The 17,953-nt window shown below is 41.1% G+C and overlaps 1 protein-coding gene across 2 annotated transcripts; it reads right to left on the reverse strand.

Annotated features, from left to right (window-relative positions):
* Window positions 1-3,960: 3,960 nt before the first annotated feature.
* On the reverse strand, window positions 3,961-17,478 carry LOC132527580 (zinc finger protein 501-like). 2 transcript variants are annotated; one of them, XM_060163479.1, is made up of 6 exons: window positions 16,128-17,478; window positions 14,203-14,352; window positions 10,368-11,454; window positions 8,016-8,130; window positions 7,025-7,196; window positions 3,961-5,692 (listed from the first exon to the last, which is right to left on the reverse strand). In XM_060163479.1, the coding sequence occupies exons 1-3, from the start codon at window positions 16,139-16,141 to the stop codon at window positions 10,587-10,589; spliced, it is 1,032 nt and encodes a 343-aa protein (XP_060019462.1). In that variant the 5' UTR covers window positions 16,142-17,478; the 3' UTR covers window positions 3,961-5,692; window positions 7,025-7,196; window positions 8,016-8,130; window positions 10,368-10,586. The 2 variants fall into 2 exon arrangements, with proteins under 2 accessions (XP_060019462.1, XP_060019461.1); XM_060163478.1 differs by lacking the exon at window positions 7,025-7,196.
* Window positions 17,479-17,953: the final 475 nt, after the last annotated feature.

The following is a 17,953-nucleotide window of genomic DNA, read 5'->3' on the forward strand; positions in this document are numbered from 1 at the left end:
TGGGCTTTCTCTAGTTGTGGTGAGTGGGGGCTACTCTTCGTTGTGGTGTATGGGCTTCTCGTTGCAGTGGCTTCTCTTGTTGCGGAGCATGCGCTCTAGGCACGCTGGCTTCAGTAGTTGTGGCTCACGGGCTCTAGAGTGCAGGTTCAGTAGTTGTGGCACGTGGGCTTAGTTGCTCTGCGGCATGTGGGATCTTTCCAGACCAGGGCTCGAACTTGTGTCCCCTGCATTGGCAGGTGGATTATTAACCACTGTGCCACCAGGGAAGTCTTTGGTAGATGTTCTTTATCAAGTTGAGGAAGTTCCTCTCCATCCCTAGTTTGCTGAGAATTTTTATTATGAAAGGGTGTTAGATTTTGTCAAATGCTTTTTCTGCACCTATTGATATGATTATATATTTTTTCTTCTTTAGCCTATTGATGTGATGGATTACATTAACTGATTTTTAAATGGTGAACCAACCTTGCATACCTGGGATAAATCCCACTTGGTCATGTTGTATAATTCTTTTTATACATTGTTGGATTCAAGTTACTAATATTTTGTTGCATATTTTTGCATCTATTCATGAAATATATTGGTCTGTAGTTTTCCTTTCAAGTAATGTCTTTGTCTAGTTTTGGTATTGGGGTAATTCTAGCCTTACAGAATGAATTAGGAAGTATTCCCTCTGCTTCTATTATCTGTTAAGAAAAATATTTATAAAATTTCTACTGAAATGTTTGGTAGAATTTACCAGTGAACCCACCTGCACTGGTGCTGTTTTGGAAGATTATTAATTATTGATTCAAGTTCTTTAATAGATAAAGGCCAATCAGATGATCTACTTATCCTTGTTGGGGTTTTGGTAGATTGTGCCTGTGATTATTGTGATTTATAATAAGAGAAATATATTTGGTCTTTCTCCTCATTCCTGGTACTAGGCTCCTAAAAATCTTGGAATTTCCTCAATGTTGAGATCTTTTATGTTAATGGGGTGACTTTTGGAAAGCATCTAAGGATTGGGGCTTGGTTGTCAGTGGAGCTAACCACGTGTCTAAATTAAATTTTGGGAAGTTCTTATGTATTTAAATATCGTGTCTGGCTTTGGTTTTGTTAATTTCTCCTGCAACCCTAATTACAAATATTTTAGATCTGTATTCTCTGTCTCTTACCCTTTTCCTATATAATCCATCCTTTTTGTCCTTTTTGTGCTTCATTCTAGATATTTTCTTCTCAACTATGTAGTTCACTCATTTTTTCTTCAGCTGTTTCATCTGCTGCTATATGCATCCACAAATTCTTTGTTTTTGTTTTTCAATTTCAGAATTTCCATTTAGTTCTTTCCATTGTTCCCCATTTTTTGTTAAAATTCTTATCTTTCATTTCTGAACATTGTACGTATTATTTTAAAATCTGTGCCCAGTAACTCAAATTCTGAATTCCCAGTAGAAATGTTTCTACTCTCAATTGCTTCTGTTGACTTTTCTTTGCATTATTTGTCTTCTCTTGTGCCTAGTTTAAAAAAAGTTTTCACAAAATTGTTTGTAAAAATAATTTGAGAGCTAATAGACTATTACGTCCTTACAGAGAGGATTTCCTGGTACCTGAGGACACTAGCATTATGGAATCACTTAAATCCAACTGTAGAAATTGAGAAATTCAAAAGCTGAGCTGCAGCCCCCTGGGTGAGCCTGTGTGTGGTTCACACTTATTTTTAGAGTGTGGTCATCTGGGGTCCCACACACCAAAGGGAAGGAATTTACCAGCACTAACCCTCACCTTGGCAGTCCCCAGAATCCAATTTTGGTGTCTCCAGGCCAATGTCAGGACCTATGCACTCGGTACACTCCCTTTCTGGGATGATGTTCTTAGGTAGAAGGGAAAAACCTTTCATTTTCCCCTTTATCCACAACATGGTCTGATATGTAGCTTTTAATCACACTGTATTTTATTTTTTCAGTATTTTTAAAAGTATTTATTTTTGGCTGTGCCAGGTCTTAGTTGCAGCATGCAGGATCTTTGTTGTGGCATGTGGGGTCTTTTAGTTGCAGCACGTGGGCTTCTTAGTTGCGGCATGCGAACACTTAGGTGTGGCATGTGGGATCTAGTTCCCTGACCAGGGATTGAACCCAGGCCCCCTGCATTTGGAGCACAGAGTCTTATCCTCTGGACTACCAGGTAAGTCCCTAACCACATTGTATTTTAAATAGTAGAATCAGTTTGCTTCAACAGACCCTGAGAAGTCAGGCATTATTCTTGAAATTGAAGTTTCTTTATTCTACCTTGGAGATTCACCTCACCCCATCCTCATCAGATGAGAGGGTGCCTGGCTGATTGGGATATCTGCTGCTCTTAGGAACCCACACAGAAAAGGTGATATCATGATCATGTAAGGCACCAGATAGATCTCTTAGTTCCTAAGGAACAGGAACCATTACCTGCTAGTAAAATTGACATAGTGCATAACCTATGACCCAGCAATTTCATTCCTGCATATGTTTTCCAGAAAAACTCTCAAAGGTGTTCAGACCAAGACTTTATAATAAGGAGTTGGTTAAAAGCCTAAATGTATAAAATTGAAAGTAAGGCCACACACAGACCAATGATTATGATGCACCATGAAATGAGTTTGTAATCAATCCCCACTGAGCACCCAAGGTCATTTCTTGACCAGGTCTGGGAAGAGGGCAGATCCTATAGCAAACGATTAGAGATCCCTCTTTAGGCTGAATAGATACCAACCCATAAACAGAGCCCTTCAAGCAGTCATTCAACAGCATGTGTCACAAGCCTTCTCTGCGTCAGTCAATATTTTATATATTGGAGACCCAAAGATGAATGAGGTAAATACGGTCTGTGTTCAGCATATCACATGTACACATGGCCCACCCACATTTCACCATCTTTTTTTTTTTTTTAACAAAGGATAGGAAATTTTGTGAAATGATTTACCAAAACACAGATATTTGCTGCATTTCCCAGATATACTAACACGATAAAAAGGTATCACTAATCATTAGAGAAATGCAAATCAAAACTATAATGAGGTATCACCTCACACAGGTCAGAATGGCCATCATAAAAAAATCTACAAACAATAAATGCTGGAGGGGGTGTGGAGAAAAGGGAACCCTCTTGCACTGTTGGTGGGAATGTAAATTGATACAGCCGCTATGGAGAACAGTATGGAGGTTCCTTAAGAAACGAAAAGTAGAACTACCATACGACCCAGCAATCCCACTACTGGGCATATACCCTGAGAAAACCGTAATACAAAAAGAGTCATGTACCACAATGTTCACTCCAGCACTATTTACAATAGCCAGGACATGGAAGCAACCTAAGTGTCCATCGACAGATGAATGGATAAAGAAGATGTGGCACATATATACAATGGAATATTACTCAGCCATAGAAAGAAACAAAATTGAATTATTTGTAGTGAGGTGGATGGACCTAGAGTCTGTCATACAGAGTGAAGTAAGTCAGAAGAGAAAAACAAATACCGTATGCTAACACATACATACAGAATCTAAAAAAAAACAACCGGTTCTGACGAACCTAGGGGCAGGACAGGAATAAAGACACAGACATAGAGAACGGAGTTGAGGACACAGGGAGGGGGAAGGGTAAGCTGGGACGAAGTGAGAGAGTGGCATGGACATATATACACCACCAAATATATACACCACCAAGATAGCTAGCTAGTGGGAAACAGCAGCATAGCACAGTGAGATCAGCTCGGTGCTTTGTGACCACCTAGAGGGGTGGGAAGGGAGGATGGGAGGGAGACAGAGGGAGGGGATATGGGGATATATGTATACGTATAGCTGACTCACTTTGTTATACAGCAGAAACTAACACACCATTGTAAAACAATTATACTCCAATAAAGATGTTTGAAAAAAAAAAAGTAAAAGGGTGTAAGTCTGGTAGAAGTGTATACCCGTTGCATCCCAGGAATCAATGTCAAAATCATTCTTAGAAAAAGTATTTAATTAGCGTCATGAATTCCAAACAAAAAATAAATGTAATAAATAATATTTGGATTATCCAAGGTTGTGGTTAGTTTTAAAGACATCCCCCTACTCTCTCTACATTTACTGTAGAAAATGAAAAGCTAACTGTGCCAAAGACAGTTAAATATCCGCTGACATCTGTCACAGGAATCTGTTTTAATTCAGCTTTGCCCGAAGTGACCTGACAAAGTCTCTCTGGTAATACTTGTCTAACTGCATAAAATGATGCCAGTTAAAGTGATTTTTTGCAATTGGGTTTTTTCTTAGTGGTGACATTTGATGTTGAAAAGTTCTATGTTATACCTCTACCACATATTTGACTACTGAGGTTCATTTTTGTTGTGTATCCTCTGATGTTTAGTAAGAGATGAGTTCAAGAGATTTTCCCACATCTGTCCCAGTCATAAGGCTTCTCTCCAGTGTGGATCCTGATGTTTGATAAGATCTAAACTTTTTTTTTCTTTCTTTCTTTTTGATGGGGGTGGGGGGCAGTTAAAGTGTGGAGTCCTACTGGACTGCCAGGGAATTCCTGATAAGATATGAACTTTGACTGAAGGCTTTCCTACATTATTTACCCTTAAAGAGCTTTCCCCCACAAGGAATCTTTGCTACACTTTAAGAGTTGACCTAACGCTGAAAGCGTCCCCACAGTGGTCATACATACATAGCGTTTTGTTCCAGTATGGATTTTCCAATGTATAAGATTGAGCTTTTAAGTGAAGGCCTTCCCACATTTTAATATTTATGGATTTTCTCTCTAGCATGGGTTTTCTGGTAATTAAGTGCTGGCTTCCAAACGAAGGCCTTCCCCCACTCACTACATTCATAATGGTGCTTTCCATTGTGGGTTCTTTGGCGGGTGACCAGACTCGAAACACAATGAATCCTACAGTATTATACTCTTTACACCAATAAGTTTTCTCTTCAGTATGGATTCTCTGATGTTTAGCAAGGCTATCAGAGAACTTAAAGGCTTTGCCACATTCGTGACATAGATAAGGTTCCTGTCCAAAATGAATTTGCTTATGTTCAATGAGACTTGACTTCACAGAGAAGGCTTCTGACACTGAAGATATCCCCAAGGGTTCTCTGATGTCTAAGATCACTCCAGTGTCTGAAGGTTTTGCCACATTCTTTATTCTCATGAAACTCTTTTCAGGATGGCTTCTCTGTTGTTTATTGAGACTTGGGATTACACTGAAGGTCGTTCCTGGTTGAGGATCTATAGGGCTTTCTTTAAGTTTGGATGTGCTGGTGCTTGGTCAGGGATGCTGGTGTACCAGGGTTTGTCTTATGAGGGAGGCATATTTTTGGTTTGGTGACTTCCACTCGCTTTACGAGTGGCTTTTATTTTATTACAGTTGAAGTTGGAAATTGTGCACAAGCTGAATGCAGAATTTCCCATGCCCACAGCATCGACAGGACTGAACTTCAGGGTGAATTCTCCCAGGTATCTTAGGCCTCTTTATCGGAGTGATATTCTCCATGGCTTGAGGCAATGTAAGTTGTGCGTCCTCAAAGGAGCTCCTCTCTCACTTGGGTAAATTATTCAGAAGTCCATGAACTTGTCCAGTGTGGAGCCCCTGATGATGTTCCCACTTAGTCTTCTGAACATCTGCCTTGTTTGTTAGACTTCTTCTGGAAAACTCTGCTTTGAAACAGACTCCTTATTTAAGGCCAGGAGTCACCATCTGAAAGAACAGGTTGATCATGAAATTAGCATCTTTCCCCCAGAAAGAGGGAGTCAAATGTAACATACATGAGAGTAGCCTACAGAGAGAAACTACATAAAACACAACTCTTTATGTGTGAAAGTTCTAAGTAAGAATACATACTTGCTTTTCCATTACTTTCTGCTCTTATCTTTAGTAATTTCTTCCTTCTGCTTTCTTGGGTTTATTTTCCTGTGCTTTAAGTTCTCAAAAGGGATGTTTAGAGCATTTTTTTTTCACCTTTGCTTCTTTTCTAAATATAGCATCTATACTTTTAAATGAAATATTTACCCTAAGGAGCCTGAAAAAGTACCGGGAACAGAATAGGTCTAAATAAATGGAAGCTACTCATTATTAGTATCATCACTAATGTAAAGCAGGAGAAGTAAAACAGAAAGGACTGGTGAGGAGACTCATTTGTGCAAGAGCTCCAGTGAACATAACAATATATAAAGTAGCAGATTAAAGAAGAGGTCATCACATAACAAAGCATTTTACTATCTATTTGGAGAGATGATAAAAACCTCAAAGCTGTAAGGTGTATCAGAGAATATCTAGCCTGTCTCCTTATTTTTAAGGATGTAAAACTGAGGCCCAGCTAGGTGGCATTAGCCTAGGTAACAGGATTACTTAGAGGTAAAGATAGGTTGAGACCAAGGGCTCTTGAATTTCACCTTTAAAGTTTTTACCAGCATAACACACTGGCCCACTGTGGTGCATAAACAACCTTCAGATCAAAACTTTCATAATATAGCATAGTGGTTAAGAGAAAACATCGTCAAGTTGAACTTCTGGTTTCAATTCCTGGCTCTGCCGTTTCCTAGCTGTCTCTGTTCCTCAATATTTTTAGCTGTAAAATGGGAATATAGTAGTATGTATCTCATTTCATTATTTTTTATTGAGAAAAATACACATGTAAGGTACTCAGAAAAAGCCCCAGCATAGGAAGCATTCCAAAAATATTGACCAATATGGTAGATCCACTATCTCAATGGTAAATTATATTGCTTTTCTTAGTTATTCACTGTCCTCTTTGTAAGCTTTATTTTTCTCCACGCTATGGATAGTAAGCTTGGTGATTTGAACTGCTTTGACTAATGAAACGTAAGTGGAAATGACATATGCTCCTCCTGAATAGATGCTTTAAAAGCCATCATGTGGTCCTACCACTGTTTTTCTTTTGCCATAACAGCAGCATATTCAAGGTAGGAGCATTCTTCTAGCCTGGATTCTAGAGTGGTGAGAATGTGTTGCATTAGTCAGTTAACACAGGCAAAAATGAAAGTAACAGCCAAGCCTTTAATCACTTACTGCAATAGCATTAGCAAGAGAGGCCCAACAACAAAAAAGTGCTGGCTCCTGCAGTGTGTTATTCTTATCCATGCAACAGTGCCAGGCAGGGGTCAGGTGAATCAGCACAGGTGTGGGGACTGTGTCACTGCCAACACAGCACCAAACAAAAGGCTCCAGTCATTTTCTGGACCTGGAGGCCAGGGGAAGAAAGAGGGGAAAGGCTAGGATTGTAAAAGTACTAGTACTGAGTCAGAGTGGAAAAAGTGTCTTGCCTTATCAGGGTGAGAGAATCTTGAAGAGTTACTCGGGCAAGACCCCCAGTAAAAAGGGCCCCAAAAGGAGGTGCCTGGGCTAAGAGTACAGATATGCCTAAAAGCATGGCTGGCCAGGCAGTCTGAGTCTTTGACTGCAACTCCCTTCAGAGACTGCATGCGCTGGCTGTGCCTCAAAGCCTTGTGTAGGAGGGTAGCTTTACACCCATGAGGGATAAAGCCTTTGTAACTGCCTATGGTCAGGTCTGAAAAATCATACACATTGAAAACTTCCTTCTCCTCCCCCAGATGCACCATGATTTTCACATGTTATTCCCACTGTACCTTCCTTCATTCCTTTTCAGGTGGCTGAAGAACTCATTCTTTCTTCAAGATTTCATCCTCCTTCAAAGCTTTTCCAACCTTCTCATAAGTACTTGTTACACTTACAATGAAAAGCATTCGGTATAAATCCAATGGCTTTATCACTGTAATTATTATTTTCTATCTACTCCTTGCTCCCCGTCCGCAAATAGACTGTAAGCCTCTGGAGAGTAGGGTGCTTTTTTCTTTTATCTTTGTATTCCTAGTACCTGACACAAGGCCCAACCTAAAATAGATAATCATTAATACCTTAATCTGAGCTTATAAGGAATAACCATGTTACATATATCCTGATATCCTAACACTCAATTCTTCAGTAAATGAAATTTCTTTTTCCAGAATGTCTGTTCCTTCAAAGTTTTCAAAATACTCACCACTTACTGCTTAGGAATCACAGTTGTGCTGGTCTGGGTGGGATATGGCATCACTTCAGTGCTGATCCCAGAAGGGTGTGCTCCACCCAGACGACTCTGCCTGCAAACCACCATCCTATGAACAAACCAAGACAGCTGGGCCCAAAGAGGTAAATACTGAAAACAATGGCGATAACAACATAGACAGGGAGTGACAGGGAAGTCTCTCCAGAGCAGAGCAGGGGGAAACCACAGTGTCCTTCAATTGGCAAAGACAGGAAAAAGTAGGGCAAAGAATTAACACCTTCAACCCAGCATAGCACAGTCAACTTCCTGGTGCTTCTTTGAGGCCCTTCACTGCCTGTAAGTACAGTGCCTTACTTTCTCTAACATGCCTCATGCCCTGATTGAGGTCCTATCTCCTCAATTTGAGCTGCAGAACCATGACATTCTCTACCTTCAGGCCCCATGTCCAGGCCTAAAGTTACCTGACTAGTGTGTTAAGCACTATCTCAATAACAGAGACTTCATGATGTGCTTTTTAACATGCGTCTGTGACCTCAGTGTTGGAGGGCACAAGTTAGCTTAAGCTACCTGGAATCCAGTGTGCCTTATAGCTGACTTGCTTGAATTGCTGATGAGAATTCAGGGAAACTGTGCATCCTTTGCAACACAGTCTTACTCTGAAGTGAATACCACTTCAACTTCCCACAGAGTGTTCCCTCCTACTTGTCCACAGTGTGGACCAAAGCAATCTGCAATTTCTATCAATTTGGTGCTCACCTTGAACCTCGAATTACTAAGTTTCAGGGATCAAAAGGATTTCAGGCCCATTACCCAGGAGTAAGAAATCACTACTAAAATAGAAAAATAATAACAAAGTAATTTTAAAGTCCAGATTTCCTTTGAGTTTCATATGCGCAGAGAATACAGAGTTTGAGTTTTAGGCCTGGGGATAGTTAGGAAGTTAGGCTATAGTCTGGTGAACAGCTCTACTGGGATTTCCACAGATATAACAAAGACATTTCTCTAACTGAATTCATTAACTTTCTACCACCTCCCAAATCTGAGCTCTCCTGGTTGATTACAGATATCAAGTTTCACATAGTCACTCAAATAGATCGTTTTTTTTTTTTATTGGAGTATAGTTGCTTTACAATGTTGGGTTAGTTTCTGCTGTACAACGAAGTGAATCAGCTACATGTGTACATATATCCCCTCCTTCCCACCCCCACCCCATCCCACCCATCTAGGTCACCACAGAGCACCAAGCTGAGCTCCCTGCACTATACAGTAGGTTCCTACTAGCCATGTTTTACACCATGGCAGTGCACATATGTCAATCCCAATCTCCAAATTCATCCCCCCACCCCCGTGTCTACACCTCTGTTCTCTACGTCTGCATCTCTATTCTCAAACAGATCGTTGAAAGCCATCCTAAGACTAATGCCAACCCCAACTCAACACAGTTCCCCAGGCTTGTTCCATTCTCATACCTCTGAGTCTTTGCATATGCCACATTACACTTTGAGAAACACTGAATGCAAGGGTCAGAAGCACCTGACACTCTTTGAGAGGTTTTTGGTTTAGGAAGCTCAGTTAAGTTCTGGGGTTTATTGGATTATTAAGTCCAAAAGGCCTGGGGCTTATAACTAACCTTTTTTAAAAAATTAATCTATTTTTATGTATTTATTTGGCTGCGCTGGGTCTTGGCCGCAGCAAATGGGATCTTCGTTGCAGCATGCGGGATCTTTAGTTGGGCATTCGCACTCTTAGTTGCGGCATGTGGGATCTAGTTCCCTGACCAGGGATCGAACCTGGGCCACCTGCGTTGGGAATGCGGAGTCTTAGCCAGGCCTGGGGCTTTAACTAAGCAAGAATAACCTTGAAGAGGGAATTCCCTGGCGGTTCAGTGGTTAGGACTCAGCCCCTTCACTGCAGAGGGCCCGAGTTTGATCCCTGGTTGGGGAACTAAGATCCTGCAAGCCGCATGGCATGGTCAAAAAAAAAAAAAAAAAAAAAAAAAAAGAATAACTTTGAAGAATTATCAGTTGGGATTCCTAGCCAAAAAGAGAGTATGCCTTCTGCCACGAGGTCACTAACTCATTTAACCGTCTCTAAGAGCATAGCAGTACATTAAAGCCAAAGAAATCAAGACCAATAGGTTAGTTATTTGCAGATTCAATGAGGACACGTAGTCCCTGTCTCACCAACCAACATTACTTCCAATTTCAAAATTTAATGTTTCACCTATAATACTGGTAGCAACAACAACAACAGAAGGCTTGCACATAAGAAAAGGAAAAATCATGTTTGAAATACTGAAGTTTGCTCTTACTAAACCATAACAAACTATATTATGGTATAATTTACCTTATGAGTAGTAAAACTGCATTCTCAGAAGTAGATGTGATCTTAGAGACTTAAGTCAATCATTACAATGATGGAGTCCTTTTTCATTGACTTCTCACTTCTTTGATATTCCAAGAAACGAAGTGTCAATTAAAACATTAACTTTTACCATACCCTTCCTTTGGTGACAACTTCTGATATTAAAAAAAAAAGGCCTTTGTAATATCTTCACCATGTAAGTCACTGATGACACTTTCCTTTGGCATGTATTTTCTGGTGTTTAGTAAGATTAGAGCTCCCACGGAATGCTTTCCCACATTCGTCACACTCGTACGGTTTCTCTCCAGTATGGATTCTCTGATGAAGAATAAGAGTTGAGATCTGGCTGAATGCTTTCCTGCATTCTCCACACTTATAGGGCTTTTCTCCAGAATGAATCCTCTGGTGATTAATAAGGGCTGAGTTCACATAGAAGGCCTTCCCACACTCCTTACACTCATATGGCTTCTCTCCTGTGTGGATTCTCTGATGTTTGATGAGGTCTGAGCTCACACTGAAGGCTTTCCTACACTCATCACACTCATAAGGTTTCTCACCAGAGTGGATTCTCTGATGTTTGATGAGGTCTGAGCTCACACTAAATGCTCTGCCACATTCATTACATTCATAGGGTTTCTCTCCATTGTGGATTCTCTGATGTATAATTAGGTGCGCCCTCACACTGAATGCTTTCCTACACTCATTACAAGTATAGGGTTTCTCACCAGTGTGGATTCTTTCATGCACAGTGAGTGTTGAGCGCGCATTGAAGGCTTTTCCACAGTGATCACACTCATAGGGTTTCTCTCCGGTGTGGATTCTCCGATGTCGAACAAGGCTTGAGCTCTGGGCAAACTTCTTTCCACACTCACTGCATTTATACCATCTTTCTTCTTCAGGCTTGTCCACATGCCTTTCTAACTGGTCCTCATACTGAAAAGGTTTTTCATTCTCAGGAATCTGTAAAGTATCCCTATCATATATGCTGGGGACCTTCGGGTGTGGGTCCATCCTTACAAAAATCTTCCCTTCAGAATTGACACCTTGTTCATACCTTTGGCCTTGATTCCTGAAATAAACAGACCTTTCAAATGTAATTTATTCCCTGATGCTAAAGCAATATGATGTAATAAAGACTAAACTAGGACTCTCAAACATGTTCCACAAACCCAGGACACACCGATCACACGGTGGCCAGATCAAATGTTTTTCTTCAGTCTGCACTACCACAGAACTATTGGAATGAACACCTGACTCAAATAACTATTTAAGTCTACCCTTTATAAAGGTATTTAAAGCACAAAATCTGGGATATAAGTGAGAATATAAAATAATAGATAGTTTCTACTTAAGACTTTTTATCATATTTAATTAAATTGGGAAACAAGACAGGAGTTGCAGAGATTTGCAGATAACAGAGCAGATGAAGGAGCACAGGAATAGAGAAGGCAAAAAACCAGAAGTTCAACTGATAATGAATTAGTTTGGGAAAAATGACAATAACATTATCATTGTGTTTTATCACTCACACAAGTCCACACTATTTGGGTTGGAAGAGAGACATGGAGATAAAAGAAGCTCTGTCTACTGCTACCTCTACTATTGCTGCAGCTGATGTTGCTATGACAGACAGTATCTTAGCAACAGGGGTGCTTTGTCTTCTCTGGAACTGTGACAGAACAGACACTTTATCTCTCCAAAGAAGGGTCCACTCCATCTTTATAATTCAGACCAATGTGTGGATAACTTGTTGGACTGCTCCCACTCTCTTATCCCCTGGGAACAAACTCAATTCTATCTCCAAACTTAATAAAACTTCTGCTTCAAACTCAAATTACACAAATTATCTCCCTCTGCCTTTTTCCATCTTACAAATTGTTTTATGTCTCAATAGTGATAAGTCAACACCCCCAAACCTCTAACCTCAGCATGATAATGAGAAAAACATCAAATTTCAATTGAGTAACACTCTACAAAGAAACCTTAAAGTACTCCTCAAAACTTTCAAAGTCATCAAAAACAAGGAAAGTCTGAGAAACTGTCACAGCCAAGAGGAGCATATGGAGACATGACAATTAAATGTAATATGGTATGCTGGATGGGATCCTGGACTAGAAAAAAGAACATTAAGTAAAAATTAAGGAAGCGTGAATAAAGTATGGACTTTAATAATACTAGGCAATAGTAACTCAATAGTTGTGATAAGTATTCTATATAATGTAAGATGTTAATAACAGGGGAAACTGGGGACTTCCCTGGTGATCCAGTGGTTAAGAATTCATGCTTTCAATGCAGTGGGCACAGGTTTGATCCCTGGTTGGGAAACTATGATTTTACATGCCACGTGGTGCAGCCAAAAAAAAAAAAAAGAAAGAAACTGGGTGTGGGGGATATAAGAACTCTCTGTACTACCTTCACAATTTTTCTGCTAATCCAAAATGCCCAGAGATCAGAAACTATTCTAAAAATTTTATTTAAAAATTTGTCTATGTCTTTGAATAGGTAATATACAATTCAAAAGTCAAAATGGTCTCAAAAGATATATAAAAAGAAGACTTGTTTCCACCCTGATCCCCCCTCAGTTTGCCACCTCCATAGGTAATCAATTTTATTAGCTTCTTGTGTCTTTCCAATATTTCTTTATAGAAACATGTACTTTTAAAGCCTCTGATTTCCTTAATCCAGTTTCGAGCCCCACAGATCAGTCACAGGTTTACTTTCATATGGGCACTATACTCTCCATGGCTTACGAACTGTACCATTTCTAAGTGATGCTGTTCTATCCAGTTTCTCTGAACAGTAGCTCCTTGGCAACACTGAAAAAGGCTAACTCAGTGCACAGGTCACATGCAAATGAACGCTTGCCCAGAGCCCAGAAACATGGCTACCATGGAAGCATGTGGTGCAAGTCGCTTTGCCCTTAGCAAAACACAGAGAACGCCTAGTCCTACCCAAACCCCTTCTGGTCTGTAGCTTGCTCATACTTGAATTAGCCTTTCCTGTGGCTGCCTCAATGTGCCTTCTTTTCCCTAATATATTCCCCTCACAGCCCCAAACTGCTGATACTGACTTTAGGCAACTACAAAGGATAATAAATACAGTATTTTTTCTGGATAAATTATCTTAAGGATACAAATATGTATAAAGTTACCTTTCTGAGCTGTTATCAGATACCTTAAGATTTTTAATTCCAAAGAAAAGCTATCAAGAAGAAAGAGGGACATTTGCTTTCATCATTTAAACAGAAGAAAAAGGTTGGAGGCAGAGGGGAATGAGATATAGATACCAAAAGAAAGGAGTTTCCGTGAGTAGAGCATTCAGCTAAACTGATTTTTTCCTTTGAGGCAAAATGAAAATACTTCAAGAACAACTAAATAAAATTGCCAAGCGTCCGTCAGCTACTAAGGTTATCAGAACAAAGGAGAGCTGAGGGCACACGGCCAAGAGAAAAGAAAATCTACTCCACCTCCCCACACCCGCCTGGAAATCGGCCCCGCCAGAAAAGCGATTGGGGAACTCGGGGGTCTCTGGGGGAGTCGGCAATGCCAGTGTGGCAACGGCCCAGAGGAGAAGGAGGAGGGAAAGGACAGAAAAAGAAGCCGTGGGAAATGAGAAAGGAAAATATAGTAAAAGAGAAGGGAGGAGTGTGCAAAGAAGGCGGGGAAAGGGGAGAGGCGGCAGGGTGAGGGGAAGGAAAGGGTCGGGGCGCAAGGTAGAGGGGCAGGTGTAAGGCAACGAGGTGCAGCGCGTAGTAACCCTCCCTGCTGCTCTTCGCCCTACAGCTCACTCCAAACCCAAATGACGCGAGAGGTCTCACCTGGAAAACCGTGATTTGATGAATAGACAGGTCGTCTGACGCCCGCACTGGCTCGGAGAGGTCGACTTCCGCGGAACCCCGCCCCAGGCACCTGGTGGTCCGCTCTGGGATCCTGGAGGCTTCCCTCTCAGTGGTTCATGAGCTGAGGACCTGAAAGGAGCAAGAGTGGAAAGGATTCTATTTACACAGAAAAAGGCATTTTAGGCTTTTTAGCTCCTTTAATCCTGCAGGGCAGACGTTACAGTCATCCTCTCATATATAAGAAATCTAAGAAGCAGATAAGTTTTCTGAGGTTGGACAACTAATAAAAGCGCCGAGGTGGAATTTGAACCTAGATCTGTTACAGTCCCAACTCCTTCCATTTGCCTCCCAGCAGAACCAGCGAATGGTATCTCAAGGCTTAGGTCTTAGAAAGTAATCCCTATATTAATTTGTAAATTTAACACTATTCCAAAAAAATACGAACCTTTTAATAAGTAGATTTTAAAGTTCACATAGAAAACTAAACAAGCAAGACTCCGCCTGCGAAAACTGAAAAAGAAGGGCAATGAAGGGGCACTTGTCCTAAAGAATTTTAAACATATTATAAAGCCTCAATAATTAAACAGTGTGGCACTGGTGAAGGAGATAAACAAATGATTCAGAATAGAAGGTTCAGAAATAGATGCAATCACAGGCAGAAATCTAGCATATAATAAAGTAGCCAATCAGTAAGAAAAGGATGAATAGACTTTTTAATAAATGTATGCAGAGAACTGGGTAATCATCTGGAAAAATATTAAACTGGATTCCGACCTCACTCTGTACACTGGTAAATATTTCAAATAAATAGAAGTTGTAAATGTTATAAATGAAACCATACAAGTGCCAGAGGAAAACATGGGAGAAGTCTTTTATAACTTCAGAGTAGGAAGCCCTTTCTTTCTAATTAAGAACCAAAATCCAGAGGCCATAAATGAAAAGATTGATAAATTTGACCCCGCAAAGAATCCATACTCCGGCAAGGTAAAACAAAAAAACCCACTTAAGTCGAGTGAAAAACAAATAAAAAATGGAAAATATACTTACAACTTATAGCTCAGACAACAGACAGCAAAGGGAGAACTTCTGAATAATACAAATCATGGAATTGGCAGAGCTGAGCTGGATTCCCTATTGTTCCACCTATTGTTCATTTTGAACTTAACCAGATTGCTGAGCAGTCATAACCACACAGTTATGCTGATCTCATTAAACAGAAGTTTAAGAAAAAAAAAAAAAGTGTCCTCAGGTCCCTTAGATCCAGAACCTTCAGAAAACTACAGAATGTCAAAGTTTAACACTTAACAACTCTCCTGTAGGGAGAAGGGTCCCTGTAATTAATATTTCAATAGTGTATTCCTGGCTAGGAGCCGCAGAGACAGTGGTTCTCCTTCTGCTGCCAGAGCTGACATTTATTAATAGATCACTTCTTGACTGTGTGCAAGAAATGGGACCTAGAAAAAATTAAACACGTGAAATTATGGGGAATCACTGTATAAACAAATAAATCAGCAGAGCAGGCCAAGTCCCAGGAAGGTAAGGAGAGGAAGAAATAATTACAACAAATATCTAGATAGCACTTCTTTTGTACCAGGTAATGTTCATGTAATGTAAAAGGCAGTTGCTTTTATCATCCTCATTTACAGACGAGGAAATGGAAGCACAGAGATTAAGTTATTTGGCTACTATCACAGTCTGACTTTAGACTTGCATACATAAAACGTAGGAAAAAAAAGAGAAAAATCATCACTAAGAGGCTGAAAGTTTTAAGATGACTTGATAATACCTCTCCTTTGCTGCCCTCTTGTCTAGGTTCATCCTACTCCCTCTTGAGGTCCTCCAGCTTAGTCACTTTCCCAAAGACCCTCTCACCTCTCCCCCCAATGCCACTCCCATTCCGAGACCTGGCATTCCTCATCAGAATAGTCAGGAACTGGACTCAGCCATTGTCAACCGAGCTGCTGGAGCCAGCTCGGAGCAGTTTTCCAGTAACAGAATCCTTGGAACCAGCAAAAGCAGCTCTTCTAAAAATGCATACATGCAGCTTTCTTGTTAATTGGAGAGTCTGCAATTCAGTAAGATTCCTCTTGAGGGCCTCCCTTTTCCGGAATACTTCTGTAAAAGAAACATTAATTTACTCAAAGAAAAAGCAGATTGCCACAGCTGTTACACTAATTACTGAGGGTAATGGGAGAAAAAAAAAGAAAAAGAAAGAAAGCCATGTCAAATAAGGGGCTAACTTTCAAAGAAGGTCTGTCAGATCACAAACTGGGCTTAGCAGGCGTGGCCCTGTGCCACAGGAATCTCCTTGCCATTGCCTCGGAGCACTACTGGGAGAGGGCCTGGAGACGTGCGTCGGGAGAGAACAGCACCGCCGTTGCTGGTAGGCGGGTCTGCACACGTGTGGACGGAAAAGTTACTGCTAAAGGGGAAGGGCGATTATTTATTGCCAAGCTGAAATACAGAGGTGTATTCTGCATTCTAAAGGAAGTATGGGCACGAAACGCAGATGTGGAAGAGGAAACCTCTCCTAAATTTAGAGATCCTAATACTTCCACTCATTTGCAGTTTCTCCCTTTTGTTTGGAATGGCAAGCTGAGGGGTCTGGTGGGCATTGATTCCAAATGTACCAGGGGTACACGTTGTTAATGTGACTCAATAAATCTCTGAAGACCTCAGAAAGATAGGGGTTATAATCCCGAGAGAAGTAGTCCAAATGTGGACTCCAGCAGCACTAAATCGCGAGAAAAACCCTTCCCTGGGAGGTTGCATCTGGGCTTAGCGCCCACCGTCCCAGGACTGCCTCTCGGGGCTCATGCCAACGCTCCACCCGGTCCAACCAAGGAGAAGGAATCCGAGGGGTTGCAGCTGAGCAACGCCCACCACGCCACCGCCCAAACGCAGAGAACCCTACTACTACAGCCCGAGCAGCAACCTGGTCCGAGAGCTCCCCGCGAGCGGAAGTCCCTCTCAGCACTTCCGGGGCGGGGCCTAGCTTGTACCCAGGCAGGCAGTTGTGGGGTCTGGGCAGTACTGTCATTCCTGGGAGCTCCTCTGCCCCGAGTCTTTGAAAGACTCCGAATTCCTGCCTCACTCGTCACGAAGGTGATTTTTTGCTTCCTGATTTTACCCAGGGTAGGATCACCCTTGAATATTGGAATTTAAAGACACTGCAGCTGGGAAAGGGCAACATCTCCAGTCTGGGCCCTACAGGATTCCTAAAAGTGACCCACAGGTCCCTAAGAGCTCTGGTCTTCATTATTAGTATTCTGAAGCCAATGCTGCACATCCTATGTGCTTTCTCCAAGATTAGGAACCAGACCTGAGAGGGCAGGACTTTCAAAAGGGCGGCGGTACTGCAAAATCCCTTGGACTACTCAGTCGTTTATTAAAGAATTTAACTCAAGACACCAGTCAGTATACTCCTTTGGACATACAAGCTGATGAAAGGAATAATTCCTAAAATGAAACACTACAAGTGGAGGCAATAAGTATGAATACATCCCATGGCACAGTATGAAACAAGAACATAAAACAAGGGTCATGACTAGCCAAAAAAGAAATAGGCAAAGCCTCAGGAAGCCTGGATTCTATTTTCGCCTGTACCATTAACTTAATGGGTGACCTGGTGCAAGCCACATGACCTCTCTGGACCTTCATTTACAGAATAACGGGCTGGAAAATTATCTCAAAAGTCACTTCCAGGGTTGAGAGTCCACCTGACGATGCA

The sequence above is a fragment of the Lagenorhynchus albirostris genome, chromosome 10 (genome assembly GCF_949774975.1).
Source record: "Lagenorhynchus albirostris chromosome 10, mLagAlb1.1, whole genome shotgun sequence".
NCBI classification, from domain to species: Eukaryota; Metazoa; Chordata; class Mammalia; order Artiodactyla; family Delphinidae; genus Lagenorhynchus; species Lagenorhynchus albirostris.

What these genes read in the sequence shown, in the direction of transcription:
- LOC132527580 (XM_060163478.1), bottom strand. An exon ending in ATCAAATCACGGTTTTCCAG is followed by an intron (nt 11,455 to 14,202) that starts GTGAGACCTCTC and finishes TGTTTATTTCAG; the next exon opens with GAATCAAGGCCAAAGGTATG.